Consider the following 18,883-nt stretch of genomic DNA (forward strand, 5'->3'; position numbering starts at 1 on the left):
GTGGCGGAGTTTGAGCGGGAGAGGACTAGCGCGCATGCGTGCCCTGCGTGTCCCGAGCTGATCTCTCCAGCTCCCCGTAGGCCGAGCTGCAGTGTGCTCTCTCCTCCCGGGGGCGGCACCAGAACGGAGGTCGTCTGAGCCGACGTCCTCCACACTCCCGGCCCCCGGCCCCTGGTAAGTCTGAGGCTGGGGAGTGACGGAGCTGAAAGGGGCCTGAGCGTCCGCCCCCAGTGTGCACAGGGCGAGTGACTCCCCTTACCCGGGGACCCCTTCCGGTGCAGCCCTCAGTGCGGGGGGGCGGCACTCTTGGAGCACTCCTGCTCTGCCCCCCGCAGCCCCAGTCCTAACTGGTGCGCAGCTATTAAGTGTGCCGGTCACTGCACTAAGTGAGAGGGTGCAAAAAGGGGCCGGCGACAACCTCTACCTCCTCCCCCAGCATCCATTCTGACGGGAGAGAACACGTTCAACTAAACCATCCTGGGGAAATTGAAGATAATTAAGGGAGGGGGCAGGGAATAAGCATTTATAAAGTGCCTACTGCGTGCCAGGCTATGCGAGGGGGTGCCAAGAAAAGAAACCGGAGACAGGCCCACCCTCCTCGAGGAATTAGCATTCTAAAAGGGAAAACCTAGTGCGGGCCAACTGGACACCAAATACTGACATCCCACACACACACACACCCTCCAGCTTCCTTTAAGTCCCAACTAAACCCATCCCTGTTCTACAGGAAGCCTCCCCAAGTCTCACTTCAATCTACTGTCTTCTTGTGTTCAGTTGGTTCAATTGTACCTCTCTGTGACCCCATCTGAGATTTTTTGGGCAAATATCCTGGAGTGGTTTACAATTTCCTTCTCCAGCTCGTCCTATAGATGCAAACAGGGTGAAGTGACTTGCCCAGGGTCACACAGCTAGGACATATCTTAAGCTAAATTTGAACTCAGGTCTTCCTGACTCCAGGTCAGAAACTCAATCCACTTCGATAACTGGATCCCCTTCAATGCCTTCTTTTAATTATCTGTTGTTTATCCTGTATATAGCTTGTATATATGTGTGTGTTCACACACATATATGTTTGCATATTGTCTCCTCCTTAAGTTATAAACCCCTTGAGGTCAGGAATTGTTGTCTCCTTTTATCCGCAGGGGTTAGAACAATTTCTGATCTGTTGTGAGCACTAAATAAATGCTTATCAATTAGTGGCTGATTGAAGGTGCACTCAGTTTAATGGTCAAGACCAAATGCAAACATCAAGATCAATTGGAGATTTTTTTTAAACTACTTACTTTCCATCTTGGTTATGAGACTCTTAAGACAGAAGGGCCAGGGTTAGGCAAATGGGGTTAAGTACCTTAACCAGGGTCACACAGCCAGGATCATTTGGACATAATTAAGAGAAAGAAAGAGAATAACATTTATAGGGCACTATGTACCAAGTACTGTGCCAAAAAGAGGCAAAAAGACAGTCTTTGCTCTCAAAGAATTAGATTAATTCGGGAGACAACATGTAAACAAACTGTACACAGGATAGATTGGAGATCAGCAACAGAGGGAAGGCATATCAGGACAGCTCCTATAAAAGGGCATTTTGACTAGGACTTGAAGGAATCCAAGAGACTGAGATGAGGTCAGCTCAGGTATTGCCCTGTTCTGCCAGCATGAAGTTTCTCTGCCACATCTAATGTTCCTAGAGTACTTTAGCTGCAATTCTTCTTTGCCCCATCTCTCTGGACCTTGCTTAGTATTTGTCTTGGTAAAAACTGAATTCCTTCCCCGTAAAACAGAAGTTCCTTGAGTTCAGGGACCATCTTTTTAATTTTTTTTATATTTTAGATCCTCAGTATTTTGCTAGTGTCTGGCATGTGTAACAGGAGCTTCAGTGCTTAATAAATGTTCATTCAAGGGTAGGTAAGTGAATAAGGAGCCAGGCCAGGAGACAGGAGGTCCTGGGTTCAAATATGACCTCAGTCATTGCTTAGCTGTGTGACCTTGGGCAAGTCACTTAACACACACACACCCATTGCCTAGCCCCTATCACTTTTCTGCCTTGGAACTAATACTTGGTATTAGTAATTCTAAGACAAAAGATATGGGTTTAAAAATAAATAAATACATGTTCATTCAAGGGATAAATGAGTTGTTGGAGTGACAGAATTCAGCATTGAGACCCAAGTGTTCTGACTCCACCTTTAGGCCCTCCACTACCCTGTTGCTTCCACAAAGGTGCCTTAGAGCTCATTTAGGCCCTTAAAGTGAGGCCCAAAGTTACAGGTGGAAAGTCTGAGACTTTTCTTTGTATTATGTTGCTTGCTTGTCTACCTGCTAGAGTTAAGTTCTACTACCACACACATACCTTTTGGTCATCATCCTCCTAAAAAAGGGTTAGCTTGAGCTAGCAAGTCTTGGCTTGGAAGTACTGTTAGAATTGGATCTGTCAACATGGAACCTAGAAACCTCAAATGTGTAGCCTAGTAAGATCTGGTGAACCCCAGGTTTTAGGACTAGTCTCCAAAAGCCTCTCCCACTATATCACACCCTCCTTTCAAGATCAAACTCAGAACCTTGAAGTGCTGCCTACTGCACTAAAAAGTCACTTGGCTTGGGCCAGGCCCCATCTGAAGGGGATTGTCTTACCTTGAGGTCTATTATTCAGTCTGAAACTGCTAGCCTGAGATTCCCTTCAGAGTGGATTCTCATAGGAAGAGGCAACCAGTACAAGCTTTGGAGTCTCCAGCTTATCAGCTAGTCCTAAAACTTGGGGTTCATCAGATCTTACTAAGTTACAAGTTTGCAGTTTCTAGATTCCATGTTGACAGATCAGAGAGCTTGGGTGCCTATCTCAGTTTACACATTGTAGCCCTGGCTCCTATGAAACCAGGGGATCTGTCTTAGTGTTCTCTCTCAAGTCCCTTCCTGACATGTCATGGACTAGAGGCTATATGATAAAAGTGGAGAGGGTTCTGACCAGGTCATTTCATCCCTCACCTGCAGCTTATCAGTTGTTTCAGTTGTGCTGACTCTTCATGACCCCTTTGGGGGTTTTCTTGGCAGAGATATTGGAGTGTTTTGCCAATTCCTTCCCCAGCTCATTTTGCAGATGAGGAAACTGAGGCAACCAGGGTTAAATGACTTGCCCAGGGTCATATAGCTATGATACTGGAGTGGTTTGCCATTTCCTTCTCCAGCTCATTTTACAGATAAGGAAACTGAGACAAATAGGGTGAAGTGGCATGCCCAGGGTCACACAATTAGTGTCTGAGTTCAGATTTGAACCCATGAAAATGAGTTCCTGACTTCAGGCCCAGTGCTCTATCCACTGCATCATTTCCATTGCTGATTAGTTGAAACAGATGGAACTTTGAATCCTCTAAAGCCTAGAGACTTGCCAAGGTCATTTAGTTTGCAAGTCAGGCTCAAGCTGAGGGTTGAAACATGTTATATGAATAATATCAACAAGAATATTCTCATTTTCCAACAGTAACTTTGTGTAGGTAAGAATGTTGCTATATTCTGATTGGCCACATTGTAAAAATGTGCCCTAAAGACAGATCTGTTGAAGTTGGGATACTTTGTCCTGAACCTCCCCAGGCTATCAAGATAAAATTCTCCACTGAGTTCCACTCCATCCAGAGCCTCATTAGGATGTGGACATAACCTTAGAGTGTCAAAGGCCATAGCAGTAGAGAGACCCATGAGGAAGTGGATCAGGGAGGGATGAATTTCAGGCATGACTGAAAAGACTGAACAACACTTCTCAAAAGCACATTCAATTCTGTTTAATTTAGCAAGTTTAATTAGATCCTATGAGCTAGACACTGGGCTAACTCCTAGAGTTATACATAATGAATAAATAAAAATGTATTAAAGACTTAACATGTACTAAGCACAGTGCTCAGAGCTGGGAATTCAACTAGAAAAGCAAGACAGCCTCTGCCCTCAAGGAGCTCCCATTCTAATGGAGTAGAAACCATTTTTGTTGTTGTTCAGTCATTCTCAATCTTTTCTTGCCATCTCCTTTTCCAGCTCACTTTCCAAAAATGAGGAAATTGAGGCAAATGGGATTAAGTGATTTGTCCAGGTTCACACAGCTAGGAAGTATCTGAGGCCAGATTTGAACTTAGGAAGATGAATCTTCCTGCCTTCAGGCCAGGTGCTCTGCAGATCTGTCAGTAAAAAGTAGAAATTAATTAATTTGAGTGTAAGGAAAGTGCTAACAACTAGAAAAAATCCAGAAGGAAATCTGTTAGGAGGTCCTCCTTGAGCTAGACCTTAAAGGACTCTTGGGATTTCAGAACTGAGAGATGAAAAGAGAGCCTTCTAGGCCTGGGATATGGAGGGATAGGGTGGTAGCCAAGCCTAGTCAAAGGCATGGAGGTGGCAACAAGTAGAAAAGTTTGGGTAAAGTGAGGTGATGAGGAGGAATTCAGAAAAATCAGTCTGGTAAGCTACCCAGTAGCCAGGTGACAAAGGACTTTCAAAACCAGGAAGTTTGAGCTTTGTCCTAAAATCACCAGAGATCTATGGAAACTTCTGGTTGGAGTAGAAGGGTGCAGGGAGGATAATCAAACCTGTGCTTTGGGAATATCATTTGGCAGCTGGGAAGTTGGGATGGAAATGGAAAGGAGGGATTCTGGAAGTAGGGGAACCAATGAGGAGCCTCTTTCAGAGTGTCGGAGAGAGGTGGTGAGGGTCTGCACTAAGGTGGTGGCAGGAAGGAAGGCGTGAGGGTTAGAGGTTTGATTAGGAAGTCAAAGAGTGTCATGGAGGTAGACTCGACTTGGCCATTTAACGGATAGGAAAGATATTGAAAAGTCAAGAATGACTCCCAGGTTGCCAGTCCGGTGACTGTGGACCAAGTTAGAAGAAGAAAGCCAGAGAGAAGGTGGGTTTGCAGAAAAGATGATCAGGTCTGTTTTGGACATGTTGAATTTAAAATGTCTCCCAGTGTGAGGGGAAGGGGGAAACAACTAGGTGGCTCAGTAAATTGATAGTCAGGCCTAGAGATGAGAGGTTCTGAGTTCACATCTTGCCCCAGATACTTCCTAGCTGTGTGACCCTGGGCAAGTCACTTACCTCCCATTGCCTGGCACTTAACTCTCTTGTGCCTTGGAACCAATATATAGTTTTGATGCCAAGATGGAAACCAAGGGTTGGTTTGTTTAAAAAGATGCCTCTGGACATCCTGGTATAGATGCCCCAACAGGCAAGATTGGTGCTCAGAATCATTTCCTTGAGGTAGATGATGAGGATAAAGAGGAATGCTAAGAGTCACCCTTTTTACTCTGTTGGATCTTCCCCACCACAGTACTATAAGTGCAAGGTATGGCTCATTAGTTCTATCTTAAAAAAGAGGAAACTGAGGCTATAGAGTTTGTGAGGTCTTTTGCCTGAAGTCCAAAAGTTTTGGCACAGCAGAGGGAAGTCCCGGTTCCAGATCTGCTGACTCCCAAGTTAGTTGTCTTTCTGCTACACAGAGATAACTAACCAATATTGCAGCAACTTCCTATGCATCTGAGAATGGTATTTTGGTCAGGTCTGACTCTTCATTTGGGTTTTTCTTGGCAGAGATCCCAGTGTGTGGTTGGCCATTTCCTTCTCTGGCTCATTTGACAGATGGGAAAACTGAGGGCAGTAAAGTGAAGTGACTTGCCCAGGGTCACACTGCTAGGAAGTGTCTGAGCCTGAATTTGAACTTAGGAAGATAAGTCTTCCTGACTCCAGGCTCTGTGCACTATGGCACCACCTTGCTGACAGCATGAATGGTGCAGGCATGAGCTGTTTACTGGGCACTCTTGTTTCTAGGAACCTCCCAGCAACCCTGTAAGTCCGGTAGAGCAAGGTTTTGTTTTCCTCCATTTTGCAGAGGAGTCTCTTGAGACTCTGGAGTTCTGTGGCTCTCCCATAAAGTAAAAGGCTCTGGCAGGAGTCCAGGAGAGGTGATTAATGTCAGAACTACGGTGGCAGCAGGGTCCATGGAAAGGAGGAGAATTGGTTAGGGAGTCAAAGTGTGTCATGGAGGAGGCATTGTCAAGACTTGGAAATTCTTTGGATGGGAGAGATTGAAAAGTCAAGAACAGCTTCTGAAAGGCAGCTAGATAGCTTCACAGATAGACTGCTAGGTCTGCAGACAAGACTTCAAATTTGGCCACAGATACTTCCTAGCTGTGTGACCCTGGGCAAGTCATTTAACCCCATTTAACTCCAATTGCCTAGCCCTTATTGTTTTTCTGCCTTGGAGCTAATACTTAGTATTGATTTTAAAGCAGAAGGCATGGGCTTAAAAAAAAACAGATTCCTAAATTACTGATGGGGGGGGGGGTGTCAGAGGCAGGATTTGAACCCAGGTCTTGCTTGCCTCTAGCCTTAGTACTTTTTCCACTAATCACTGTTCCTGGGAGCCAATAATAAAAATAAAATTATTCAGTCACAGAATTTCAGAGGTGGAAAGAGAATTAAAATATTCATTTCTTTGAGTCATGTCTGACTCTTCATGACCCCATCTGGGCAGAGATGCTGGAGTGGTTTATCATTTTCTTCTTCAGCTTATTTGACAAATAAGGAAACTGAGGCAAACAGGATATGGTGATTTCCCAGGGTCACATAGCTAATAAGAAGTGTCTGAGACCAGATTTGAAGTCAGAAAGATGATGAATCTTCCTGCTCAGAACTCAGTGCTCTACCCACTGTCACCTAGCTATCCATCTGGCCCAACCCCTATTTGAGGAATTCCTTCCTTTCCTAGCTGGGTGACCCTGGGCCAGTCACTTCCCCCACCATAGCCTAATCCTTACTGCTTTTCTGCCTTGGAACCAATACACAAGATTGATTCTAAGAGGGAAAGTAAGGATTTTTTAAAAATTCCCTCTAAACACAACCAACAAACCAGCCTCTCCTCTCCAAAGACCTCCAGAGGCCCTTGAGAAGCTCTGATTGTTGGGAAGCTTTTCTTGGCCACTGAACCCAGATTTGCTCTTTGCAACATTCATCGATCCCTTTTAGAGCCCATCAGAGCAAGTCTAATGCCCCCTTCCTCAAGACAGGCAGAGCTGGGGGGGGGGGGCTGCCCCTAGAAGCTAACACAGCCCACACTGCCTCAACTCTTGGCCCCTGCATTACTGGATTCATGAACGAAGGGAAAGACACTTATTAAGCACTAAGTGTATACCGAAGAATGAGGATAGAAAGCAGAAACATGAGCCGATCCCACTGCTTGAAGAACTCATGTTGGAATGGGGAAGATGAGACAGAAAGGAAGCTTCAGCATTGGCTCAGCACCAAGTCCTGGCTTTCCTTAGGGTGGAGCACCAGGGTAGATGGGAAGCCCCTTGACCCAGAGGGTACACAGAGTCAGGACAGATGTTGCCAGGCTCTCCGTTCATGGTGTGCTTACAGCTGTCTACCTCCAGCAAGAGTGGGAACTTTATAGCGAGCCTTCCGACTTCCAAATTGTTTGTTTATGTCATTTGATCCTTGTAACGATTCCTTTGTTGTTCAGTTATTTTTCAGTCATGTCTGACTCCCTGTGACCTCATTCAGGGTTTTCTTGGCAAAGATGCTGGAGAAGTTCTCCAGTTCGTTTTACAGATGAGGAAACAGGCCAAAAGGGGTTAGTGACTTGCCCAGGGTCACACAGCTCTAAGTGTCCAGAGGTTGGATTTAAACTGAGTTTTCCTAACGTGAGGCCCAGCACTCTATTCACTGCACTAGCTCCCCTTTCACAAAAGCGATTTCTTTTATTGTTGTTGTGCAGTTGTTTCAGTTGTATCGGACTCTTTATGACCCCATTTGGGGTTTTCTTTTTCCTTTTTTAAACCCTGACCTTCTGTCTTAGAATCAGAACTGTGTATTGAATGTTCCAAGGTGGAAAAGCAGGAAGGGCTAGGCAGTGGGGGTCCAGTGACTTGCCCAGGTCACACAGCTGGGAAGTGTCTGAGGCCAGATTTGAACAGAGGACCTCCTGTCTCTAGGCCTGACTCTCAATACACTAAACCATCTCACCTCCCCCTCCATCTGGGGTTTTCTTGGCAAAGATGCTAGAGTGGTTTACCATTTTCTTCTCCAGCTCATTTGACAGATGAGAAAACTAAGGCAAACAGGTTACGTGACTGGTTCAGGATCACACAGCTAGTAAGTTTCTGAGGCCCCATTTGACTCCTCAGGAAGCTGTGTCTTCCTGACTCCAGGCCTGGTCCTTTTCTGATTTACCTGGCTGTCCCTACATAGGAGCAATGTGCCAGGGTCAAACAGAGGCAGCAGTCTAACCTGGGGCTTCCTGGCCCCAATTCTAACCTGTAGCTAGAGCTCCACAGGGGCCAAAGGCAGTTGGGAAAGGAGGAGGAAGAGGAGCAGCTCAGGGTTCAGACTGAGTTAGACAGAGAGTGTGATGTGCCGGCAAATTAGGATTAAGGATCAGAAGTCCTGAAGGTGTGTGACCTGGGGCATGTCCTGGCTCCTCTGGCTTCAGGGTCCTCAAGGACTCCCTGACTCTTCCAGCCCTGATCTAGGGTCCTGGGACCCAACGATTCTGCTCCCACTTTAGCCTCATTTCTGTTTTCCTTGGGAAAATCTCCATCCCAAGCCCTCCACATCTACAGGTTCTTAACCCACGCATCTGTGGGTAGATTTCTCAGGGTCCAGGAAGTTGGATGGGGGCCAGGACAGGGGGGACATCTCTTTCACTGCCCTGCAACAGAAATGGAGCCCTTCCTTCATTGATGAAGGTAGGAAGCAGAGAGGAGCCCTCAGGCTTTAGCAGCCTGCTCTCAGGGTCTGTGACCCAGTCAGAATCCTGCACCCAGGGAGCTGGGGCAGAGGGAGCAGAAGTAAGAAAAGGCCCCCAGGCCTGGCGGGCTGTTGTTAGAGGGCAGTGGGATTTCAGAGCACTTTAGAGGTCATCTGCCACAGAAAACTGGGGCCCAAGGAGAGGAGGAAGTGCTTTTGGAGCCCCAGATCATCTAGGCAGTGTCGCAGTCAGTCAGTACACATTTCTTAAGTGCCTATTTTGTGCCAGGCACTGTGGATACAAAAAGAGGGGCTCACAGGCTAAAGGTGTGGGGGAGACCACCCTATGCAAACAAATATATACAGACCAGGTGTAGATGGGATGAATAAGAAATCCTGAAGAGGGGGAAAGCGCTAGAATTAAGAGGAGTTGGAAAAGGCTTCCTGGACAAGGTCAGATTTTATGCCTCAGGAAAGAACAGCAGCATTATTGCCACCCAGGTCCTCTGGCTGCTCATCCATCCCTTCTCTACCAAGATCCTAGCCCAGCAGACCCTTGTGGCAGCAGAGAGCTGTGAGCTCCCCCATAATTAGCCTGCTTGCTTGCCTGCCTGCCTGTCAGCAGCCCCTTTCATCCCCCCCTTCCCTCCCCACACACAGTGACTCACCCATGCGCCCATCCGCCCACCCAGGCTGGGAGTGGGAGAGAGCCCAGCGTCTGGGATCTCCAGACTGGCTGGCCTAAGTGGGGGAAGACAGGGATGGTTCGGGGGTGGGACTCCCCTGAGCCTCTGCCCTGAGCTCCGGGTCTTTGCTGCCCAGGCTCAGGTCTGCAGTGGTGTGGAGGGAGGTGTGGCCAGGCCCAGATACCGCCTTCGACACTGCCTGCTGCTGCTGCTGCTGCTGCTGGGAGGTGGGGCCTGACTGATCCAGCCCCTCTGCTGTCTCTGGAGCTTCCAGTCTGGCCTGGCTCCCCATTTGGGAGAAGAAAAGCATCTTCGGGGGCCTTTGGGAGGAAGCTCCTTCCAGGTAAGATAGAGCCAGGGCCTCTGGGGAGACCTGGGAATTGGCTGGGAATCTAGAAGCAGCCTGCAGAGAGGGGCTGGCTCTGGGAGTCTGGAAACCTCGCCGCCCGTCTGTGCCCCCCCCAGCCCCGATTATTCCCCACTGGCTGAGGGTGGGGGTCTTCTGATCCAGCCCCAACCTCATCTCTCCCTCCTTTCCTTTCCCTGAAGCTGTCTGGGGCTCACGATGTAGCCAGTGACGTAGAGTAAGGTTAGATCCGACCGAGCCTTGCAGACTGGTTTCCAGGGAAGACACCTGGGTTCTCCGTCTCAGCCAGGCTGCGCTACCGCCAGACAACCCCCCCCCCCCATTCCTGCAGTGGGTGGGGGAGTCGGGCTTTCTCCTGTCACTCATGCTGCCCGCCACCTTCCATCAGAGGTTTCCTCTAGGGAAACAATGGTGTATGAGGGTCACAAAGGGTGCTGTGCCCAATTTGGGAGACAGGAGCAGGGAATTGGGCCTCCTGCCAGTTCCTGGCACCTCAGAGGACTGGCCTTGTCAGCACTGCCCAGGCCAGAGACCCAGCCTTGTATCAGCAGATCTGGTTCCTGCCAGCTCTAAGACACTACGGGGAAATGACTACTCTCAACTCTATCTGGAAAATGGGCACAGGAAACCTTCCACTCCCTGTCTAATGGGATTAGCATTAGGAAGTGTCTTGGGACTCTGAGGACTATTCAGATTGCTAGGATTATTCTCCTTCTAGGCCCTGTCCTGACAGGCTGGAGAATGGGGATTCTTTTGTGGACATGAGGAAGATCATAGACCTCAGGAATTGCATAAGACCCACTCATGGCCAGCTTGTTTCTTCTTTTTTGAGGGAGGAGGGTTAGGCAGGCTGTCAGCAAATGCTGCATGACCTCTGTGGCCCTGAGCCTGATGCAGAGAGTGGCTCAAGTGACCCGAGGGCCCTTGCCAGGGGGGCCAGGCTAAAGGTCTTCTCTTCTTCCTTGCAGTTTGGAGAAGGAGAGAGCGCTCATCCCACTGCCTGGGCCTGCCTGGGTGCAGCTGAGGAAGATGAAGCTACATACTGTCTACCAACAGGTGAGGACTGGCAGCCCACAGAGCTGCTGCCCAGCACAGACCCCTCCTTTCCCAGGAACCCTGGGCTCAGACCAGGGGCCACCCCCTCTCCCCCGTTCCATTCTCCTCACACATGGGATCTGGAAAGGGGACTTTTCTTTGCTTCTTTTCCCACAGCTGAAGCCACGCCCTGAGGAGCAGCTTCCCTCACCAGCTGTGTCCTGGAAGCCAGGAGATAAGGTAGAACAGGTTCAACCTACCCCTCTCTGCCCCTCTCCCTTTCTCACTTCCTGCCCCCCCCAAAGCCCCTCCCTCATGTCAGAGGGAGCCATTTTTATCCCTGGTCCTGATGCCTCTGTGACCCCAGATGAGGGGTGGGAGGTCATGCCTGGCTCAGTCTTCCCAAGGGCTTCCCCAGACAAACTGTTCTTTCCTTACTTCTCTCCAGAAAGTCCGATGGGTCCTGCTGATCATGACACTGACGACGATGGGCCTGGGTGCCTTGCTTACCCAGCTGCTCCTGTGGCCCAGGCTCAGGGCCCCCCAGGAAAGGACCCAGTCACCCCCCAACTCTGTCTGTGAAGATCCCTGTCAGTGAGTGCCCCGTGGGAAGGGGAGAGGTAGAAGAGAAGAGGACAGACCTGGAGGGACAGGCTTCTAGCCGGGTGCCAGATATGGGCAGAAACTCATACCATTTGTGTGAGAATGTAGGTGTGTGTGCATATTCATGAGCACACACACACCCCTATTCTGCCTACTAACAAGGAAGTTGATGGAGGAACTAATGCCAGATCTGGGTCTGAACCCCACTCCCCATCCCCAGCAGAGCCTTCCCAAAGGAGCCTGACCTGAGGTGAGAAGAGATTGAATCCCTGTTGCTGCCCATTCTGATCCTCACCCTTTTTACCTCCCTTCAGGGTGGTCCTGGTAGAGAGCATTCCTGAAGGCCTCACCTTCCCCAAGGGGCCTGTCCACCCTTCCATTAGCCAGGCTTGGCTCGACCTGGTGGCCGGTGCCCAGCACAGCCTCGACATTGCCTCCTTCTATTGGACTCTCACTAACAATGACACCCAGACCCATGAGCCTTCTGCTTATCAGGTGATACCCTGCTCCTGCCTGGGCCAAGCATGGTGGCAAGAGAAGTGGATGAGGCAGGGGCTGATGGGAGAAGCAGGATCAGGAAATCTGGGGGAACGGGAAGAGAGGGATAAGCTGAGGCCAACAGGGCAGTGTCTAAAGTGACATCTAGCATCAGGGAATTTTAGAGCTGAAAGACTTTGGAGCTTCTTACCCATCCCCTTTTTGATGGACAGAGAGGCAGAGGGCCTGCCAGAGGTCACCTCAATCTTTTTTGAATTGCTTCCTCTCTCCCAGGGTGAGCAGATTCTCCAGCAGTTGAAGAGCCTGGCCCCAAAGGGGGTATCGGTGCGTGTGGCTGTCAGCAAGCCCAGGGGCCCCCAACCCCAGGCTGACCTGCAGGCCCTCCTAAAGAGTGGTGAGTATTAGGGGCCCATGGGGAAGGAATCCAGATGGTCCAGAGAAGGGAGACTCTTCATCTTTCCTGATTTCCCCCCAGGGGCCCAGGTGCGGATGGTAGACATGCAGAAACTGACCCATGGCGTCCTGCACACTAAGTTCTGGGTGGTGGATCAAACCCACATCTACATTGGCAGTGCCAACATGGACTGGCGCTCTCTGACCCAGGTATGAAGCCCCGGGAAATGAGGGCAGGATTGTGAATGTTAGAGACCCAAGGGCATTCTCCCTCCACTAGACTACTCCCTCTCAACTAGTTCCCCTTCCTAATTCAGCCAACTCTTTCAGGGCCAGAATGAGTAAGCGCCATGCTAGACGCTTGCATCCCAAGTCCAAAAGCAAAACAGGAGAGCTCCTGCCCTCTGAGACCTTGCATTCTTCTAGAGGGATATGACATTTTATGTATAGATTCATAGAAGACAGTCTGAGAAAGGAGAGGGAACTCTCCCAATTGTTGGGATCCAGGTTAGCTTCCTGGAACCACAGATGAGGAAGAAAGGCATGAGGGAAGACCTAGATAAATGCATGGAGGCGAGAAAAAAAGCATCTGTTTCAAAAAAAAAAAAAGAGCTCGCAGTCCTTTGGGGCTACAATAGAATTTATGAAGGGAATTTATGAAATAAGAAATAAAGGTAAAATAGTACGTTAGAGCCACATAGTGGAAGGCCTGGAGTACCAGGTTGAGGAGCTTAGTGGAAGCCATGGGTAATTACTAAATAGTTTCTGGAGTTGGGAAGGAACCGGGTCAGGCCTGTGCCTCAGGGATATTGTTTTAGCCACTGTGTGGAGGAGGGACTGGATTGGAAAGAGACTGGAAACCAGGAGCTCAATTAGTTGGCCATTAAAAGGTGATGCAGCCCTAAACCAAGATGGCAGTCACATGAGTGAAGAGAAAGGAGTAGCTGCTCAGAGTGGAACAGAGGTAGTCAGCCAGACTTCAGTTGGTGATCAATAAACATTTATTAAGAACATGCTGTATACCAGGGCATTGGGCTAAGCACTGAAGACTTGGCAACTGATTGGACCTGGGGGAGAGGGAAGAGTCAAGAAGGACTCAAAGGTCAGAAACCCTGGGAAATCCTCAAAAGAAATAGGGAAGCTTGGAGGAAGGCCTGGTTTATCCATCATAAATCAATAAGCATTCACTGAGCTCTGTAAAAGCAAAGACAAATCTTTCAAAGGTCTCTGCCCTCAAGGAACTTCCATTCCAATAGGAGAAACAGTATGAAAATGACTAGGTGAGGCGCATGTCATTTATGGTTCTGGTAAGAGGTGATGGATGAGATCAGGAATGAGAGGAGAGAAGGGGATGGAGACATGTCACCGAGGCAGAAACAGCAGAGTTTGGCAAAGGATTGGATGTGTGGGATGTGCAAGGAATCAAAGTCAGCACTGAGGTCACAGATCCCAGGCATCAATGATAGGGAGGTTTAGAAGGGAGAGCCAAAGGGGAAGGAAGGAATTCCATTTTGGATGTGTTGAGCCTGAGGTGCCCCAGATCGGAGGTTCAGTGATGCCGGATCATCACTCAGGAGAGAGCCTTGGGCTGGATAAATGGCTCTGGCAGTCATCTCCCTAGGGAGAGGGGACTCAACCCATGGGAGCGGAGGAGACCACCAAGGGAAAAGATCAGAGGACCTGGGACACAGTGAGTGGGGACAACATGCAGGAAGAACCAGCAGGGAAATCTGTTTGGTTATAGCAGTATTGAGTTGAAGATGCCTGTGGATGTCCAGATGGATCTGTCCAGCAGTCAGAGGGGGCCTAGAACTAAGAAGAAGCATTAGGGCTGGACATAGTGTGATCAGAGCCTGTGCTGCTGGCCGTAGCACCAGCACATAGCAGGTGCCTGGGGGTTGTGAAGTCAAGCCATCCGCATAGAGGTGATAACTCCAGCCCTGGTGCCAGATATGGGCACATGGAAGCTGATAAGATCCCTGATACAGAGAAGCCTGGGGGGACCTGCAAAATGGATGGTGATTGATCTGGCAGAAAGACCAAGAAGGAGCAGTCCAGGAGGGCCCCAGGTAGCCTGGTGGCAGGAATCAATCAACACCTACGCTCTGTTAGGTAGTACACAAGGCAAGGAGTGAAACCATCCTACTTGCAAGCAGCTCACACTCTTAGGAGAAATAACAAGGATGTGTGACAATAGAGAGGGCAGAAACGGAAGAAATGCAAATCTATGCAGTCATCTACAAGGTACCAGGAGATCAGTGGCCTCATGCAAAAGATGTGGAGCACCAGAGAAGTGCCTCCATCCCAGGAGGAAGACCTGAAAGAAGTTCCCGTGTCACCAGGCTGGATCCTGAAGGCAGCACCATCATGGATGATGACAAGACCTCAAGGGCCACCAGACTGCTGCCCTTGTGCCAGTCTGTCTCCCAAGCCGCAAATAGAAGGCTTAGATCAGGGGTCCCCGAGGGCCACATGCGGCCCCCTAAGGCCATTTATCCGGCCCCCACCACACTTCCAGAAGGGGCACCTCTTTCATTGGTGGTCAATGAGAGAAGCAAAGCGCGGTGCTGCTCACGTACAGTACTACTTCCGGTGACAATCCTTTGCGCGGCACCTTTTTCTGAGATTACGTGGCTGCACAATGGAAGACGTCAGCATGGTGAGTGGCGATCTGGGGGAGGGGATTACGCACTGTGTATTCTGCTGCCCAGTATAGTGGTGGCGGTGATGGGCCTGTGTAAGGTGTGACAGGCCCATCCCAGCCAGCACTGCAGCCTCCACTATCCCAGACAGCGCTATATAGATTTGTTCATAGTTTTTTTTAGTCTGGCCCTCCAACAATCTGAGAGACAGTGAACTGACCCCCTGTGTAAAAAGTTTGGGGACCCCTGGCTTAGATAGACCTTTCCTAGAGGACACACTGGCCCTGCAGGTACACATATGCACACGCTCCTGGCCATCGTCCATCCTGCACATGATGCCCCCAGAACTGCTCTTGATAGTAACAGCACACAGGAATAGCTTGTACTGAGATGGTCCCTACTATGTGCCAGGCACTGTGCTAAGTGCTTTATAGTCATTTTCTCATTTGATCCTCAACAACCCTGGGATCTCCCCTTCAGATGAGGAAACTGAGGCAAAAAGTAGTTCCTTATTTGCCCAGGGTCATCCAGCTCACAGGAAGTCTCTGAGGCTGGATTCTAATTGAGGACTATGTGAGCCCAGGCCCAGCTCTCCCTCACCCAGTATGCCAAGAGTGGGTAGGGATGATCACATACAGACTACTTTGCTCAGCCAGGCCTCCACAGGCTGGTTCCACAGGCTCCTTACAGAGAGGAAGGCCTGGGCAAGCATGTCCTCTGGGCCAGCCATCCTTCAGGCCCACCTCCTTCCCCGACGGTCTCCATCCTGGCTTTTCTTTGGGCTTGGCCCTGGCCCTTGAGGGTGGTGATGATGGCTGTGTTGGCCCAGCTCCAGGACTCTCTACACCTCTTGGGCCTCACCTGGCTGATACAAGAAGTAGAGGATGAGGAGGGAAGACCCTCAAGTCCCCTATATTTCAGCATTGGAGGTGGGGCTGGGGGAACAGAGGACCATGGCTCCATCAGTCCTTTCCCCTGGAAAAGTGCTCACAAAGCCTTACCATGTAACCAAGTCTTTTTGCCCCCCCCCAGGCCTCAGTTTCCTCATTTGTAAAATGAGGGAGTTGGTCTTGGTAAGGCCCCTTCCATGTCTAGGTCTGTGATTCTGGGGCAAGAAACACCAGGATCACAGACTCTGTGCCTCTCCCAGCATTGTTTCCTGTGGGTGGGTGGGCAGGCGGGCACCCCAAGTGCAAGGCTTAGGCCCCAGGTTCCATGAAGCCCCACTGGGCTGGGAGAGTGTGAGTACTGGATGGGCTGCTCAGGGCAGCTGCCCCCCAAGGGGCCAGGGCTTAGGGTAGCTGTCCTATAGTTCCCTGCATCCCCTCCCCCTACAGGTGAAAGAGCTGGGTGTGGTGGTCTATAACTGCAGCTGCTTGGCCCAGGACCTGGCCAAAGTGTTTGAGGCCTACTGGTATCTGGGCCAGCCAGACAGCAGCATCCCCTCCCCCTGGCCGGACAATTACACCACCCACTACAACCTGGAGACCCCCATGCAGCTGCGTCTCAATGGGACCCTTGCCCAGGCCTTCCTCTCGGTAAGGAGCCCGTGGACCCAGCCCCTCTGCCCCACGTGCCCATGCCCTCCAGCCCCTTCTCTGGGTCCCTTGCCCAGGCCTTCCTCTCAGTAAGGAGCCCGTGGACCCAGCCCCTCTGCCCCACGTGCCCATGCCCTCCAGCCCCTTCTCTGGGTCCCTTGCCCAGGCCTTCCTCTCGGTAAGGAGCCCGTGGACCCAGCCCCTCTGCCCCACGTGCCCATGCCCTCCAGCCCCTTCTCTGGGCCAAGACCTGTCCTTGCCGGACTCTGGCCTGAGATTAAGTGGTGGGGAGGATGGGAAACAAGTCCTGAGTTTCTGTCTGCCCCCAGAGTGCTCCCCCGACACTGTGCCCTGGGGGCCGCACCCCAGACCTGCGTGCCCTGCTCAGCCTGGTGAACGATGCTCGGGACTTTGTCTATGTTGCTGTCATGAACTATCTCCCCATTATGGAATACTCCCACCCTCGAAGGTGAGCGAGCAGCTTAGGGTCACACAGGATGGAGAGGCCATGGGGGGGCATCAGGGCTGGGAGAGCAGAGGAACTAGGATGCGAGTGACCCCAGGGGCCCAGAGCTCAGCACCAGGCCCCTCCCCAGGTTCTGGCCGGCCATTGATGACGCCCTGAGGCGAGCAGCCTTTGAGCGGGGTGTTCGGGTGAGACTTCTGGTGAGCTGCTGGAGCCACTCGGAGCCTGCCCTGCGCCCCTTCCTCCTCTCCCTGGCCGCCCTCCAGGACAACCATACCCACTACGACGTGCAAGTGGTAAGGAGATCATTCCTGACTTCTGGGGTCAGCCACCTCCTCCCCCTCCAGCCACTGGGCCCCCAGACCGGCCCTCTAAGCCCCCTTGGGCCTTCCCCCTTCCCTTTCCCCCCACCGCATGGCTTCCCTGGGCCCCGTCCGTGCTTCTCTCCCCCTCCTTTTCCTCGGAGCTGCCCCCTCTCCTTCCCGCCGAGCCTGGCTGAGTCTGGGCCTCTCTCCGTCCCCAGCGGCTCTTCGTGGTCCCGTCCACTGAGGCCCAGGCCCGCATCCCTTATGCCCGCGTCAACCACAACAAGTACATGGTGACCGACAGAGCGGCCTATGTGGGTGAGTAGAGCAGCCCCCACCCCACGCTGCGGTGACCCTCTGCTGGGCTGTGAGCTTCATCTCCTGACCCTCTCGCTCCCCACCCTCAGGCACGTCCAACTGGTCGGGCAACTACTTCACACAGACCGCCGGCTCGGCCCTGGTGGTGAATCAGAGCGAGGCCGTGGGGCTCCGCACACAGCTCGAAGCGGTTTTCCTTCGGGACTGGGACTCCCCCTACAGCCACGAGCTGGACAGCCCAGGCCTCTCAGAGGGTCGCTCCTGCCGCCTGCTGTGAGGGTCGGGTCCCAGCCTCCTCTGCCGGCCAACACGCCATCCCTGGGTTTGTTTCGCTCAGGCCCGGGGCTCCAGGAGGGGCCTGCGCCACCCCCCGCCCCCAGGCTCTGTACCCGTCTAGCTCCCTATGACCCAGTAGCCCCACTGTGTGTCTTTTCTGGCTTGGTGTCTCGTCGTCTTCCTCCCACCTCAGTATCTGCCTGTCTCTGAGCGCTTCTCTCCAGCCCGACAGTGTCTCCCTCTCTCTGTTGCCGCCTCTGTCGGTCTGTGTGGCTTCCCGTCTCCTGAGACTTCTTGACCGTCCCAGCTTTGTGTGTATCTCTGGTTTCCGTTTTTTCTCCCCGGTGTCTTTCTCTGGTGTCTCCCATCTCTGTCTCTGCCTCAGAAACGTAGCCAGGCTGTTTGCCCCGATGTTCCCACCAAAAAGGGCATAAACCAGGGCAGAGCCGAGGGGGGGGCAGAACCTGGTCTGGTCCAGCCAGAGGCTTCCCCTGTCCTCCAGGCTGTGGAATCCAGGGGAAGGGCCCGGCCCAGGCCAATGGGTCCTCTGGGATCGAGTCATCTCCCCTGGGGAGGGGAGAGATAGGGCCTCCGAAAGGGAAGGCAAGGCCTTCCAGGCACTGCCCCCCGCTGCCGTGCCCACCACTCCAGCTGGACCTGCAGCCATGGCTTTCCAACAATAAAGTGTCTATGAGGCAAGCCTTGTGTCTTGAGAGTTCTGGAGGGAACCGGGCCGGGCACATGGCCACAGTATGGGCAGAGTGGAGGATGAGTGCCCGGGTGGCTGTCCGGCGGGGGCCGTCCACTGGCATGAGGCCGTTAGGTGTTAGCGTGGGCACAGAACGCTTAACGTAGGCTCTGGCGAGGGGCAGGGGCTGCTGGCCTTGGCACAAGCAGGGTCAGAGGTCATCCGGCCCGAGGACGATGTATGCACAAATGCATGTGACAAGGGTGTGCTTGTGAGAGAGCGTGTGAGCGGGATGTGTCTGGGCCTGTGGGCACTTGGGGGTCAAGCGCCACATCCCAGGCATGGGCTCT

General features: G+C 51.6%; 1 protein-coding gene across 1 annotated transcript; it reads left to right on the forward strand.

The window, feature by feature from the left end:
• Positions 1 to 2: 2 nt before the first annotated feature.
• PLD3 (phospholipase D family member 3) lies at positions 3 to 18,544 on the forward strand. Its single transcript, XM_007491918.3, has 13 exons — positions 3 to 174; positions 9,541 to 9,747; positions 10,740 to 10,827; positions 10,984 to 11,046; positions 11,255 to 11,400; positions 11,724 to 11,904; positions 12,181 to 12,301; positions 12,383 to 12,510; positions 16,280 to 16,480; positions 16,810 to 16,949; positions 17,077 to 17,242; positions 17,470 to 17,569; positions 17,659 to 18,544. Exons 3-13 carry the CDS (start codon positions 10,801 to 10,803, stop codon positions 17,844 to 17,846), a joined length of 1,461 nt encoding a protein of 486 aa, XP_007491980.1. The 5' UTR covers positions 3 to 174; positions 9,541 to 9,747; positions 10,740 to 10,800; the 3' UTR covers positions 17,847 to 18,544.
• The last annotated feature ends 339 nt before the right edge of the window (positions 18,545 to 18,883 follow it).

This window comes from Monodelphis domestica, chromosome 4 (assembly GCF_027887165.1).
Source record: "Monodelphis domestica isolate mMonDom1 chromosome 4, mMonDom1.pri, whole genome shotgun sequence".
NCBI lineage: Eukaryota > Metazoa > Chordata > Mammalia > Didelphimorphia > Didelphidae > Monodelphis > Monodelphis domestica.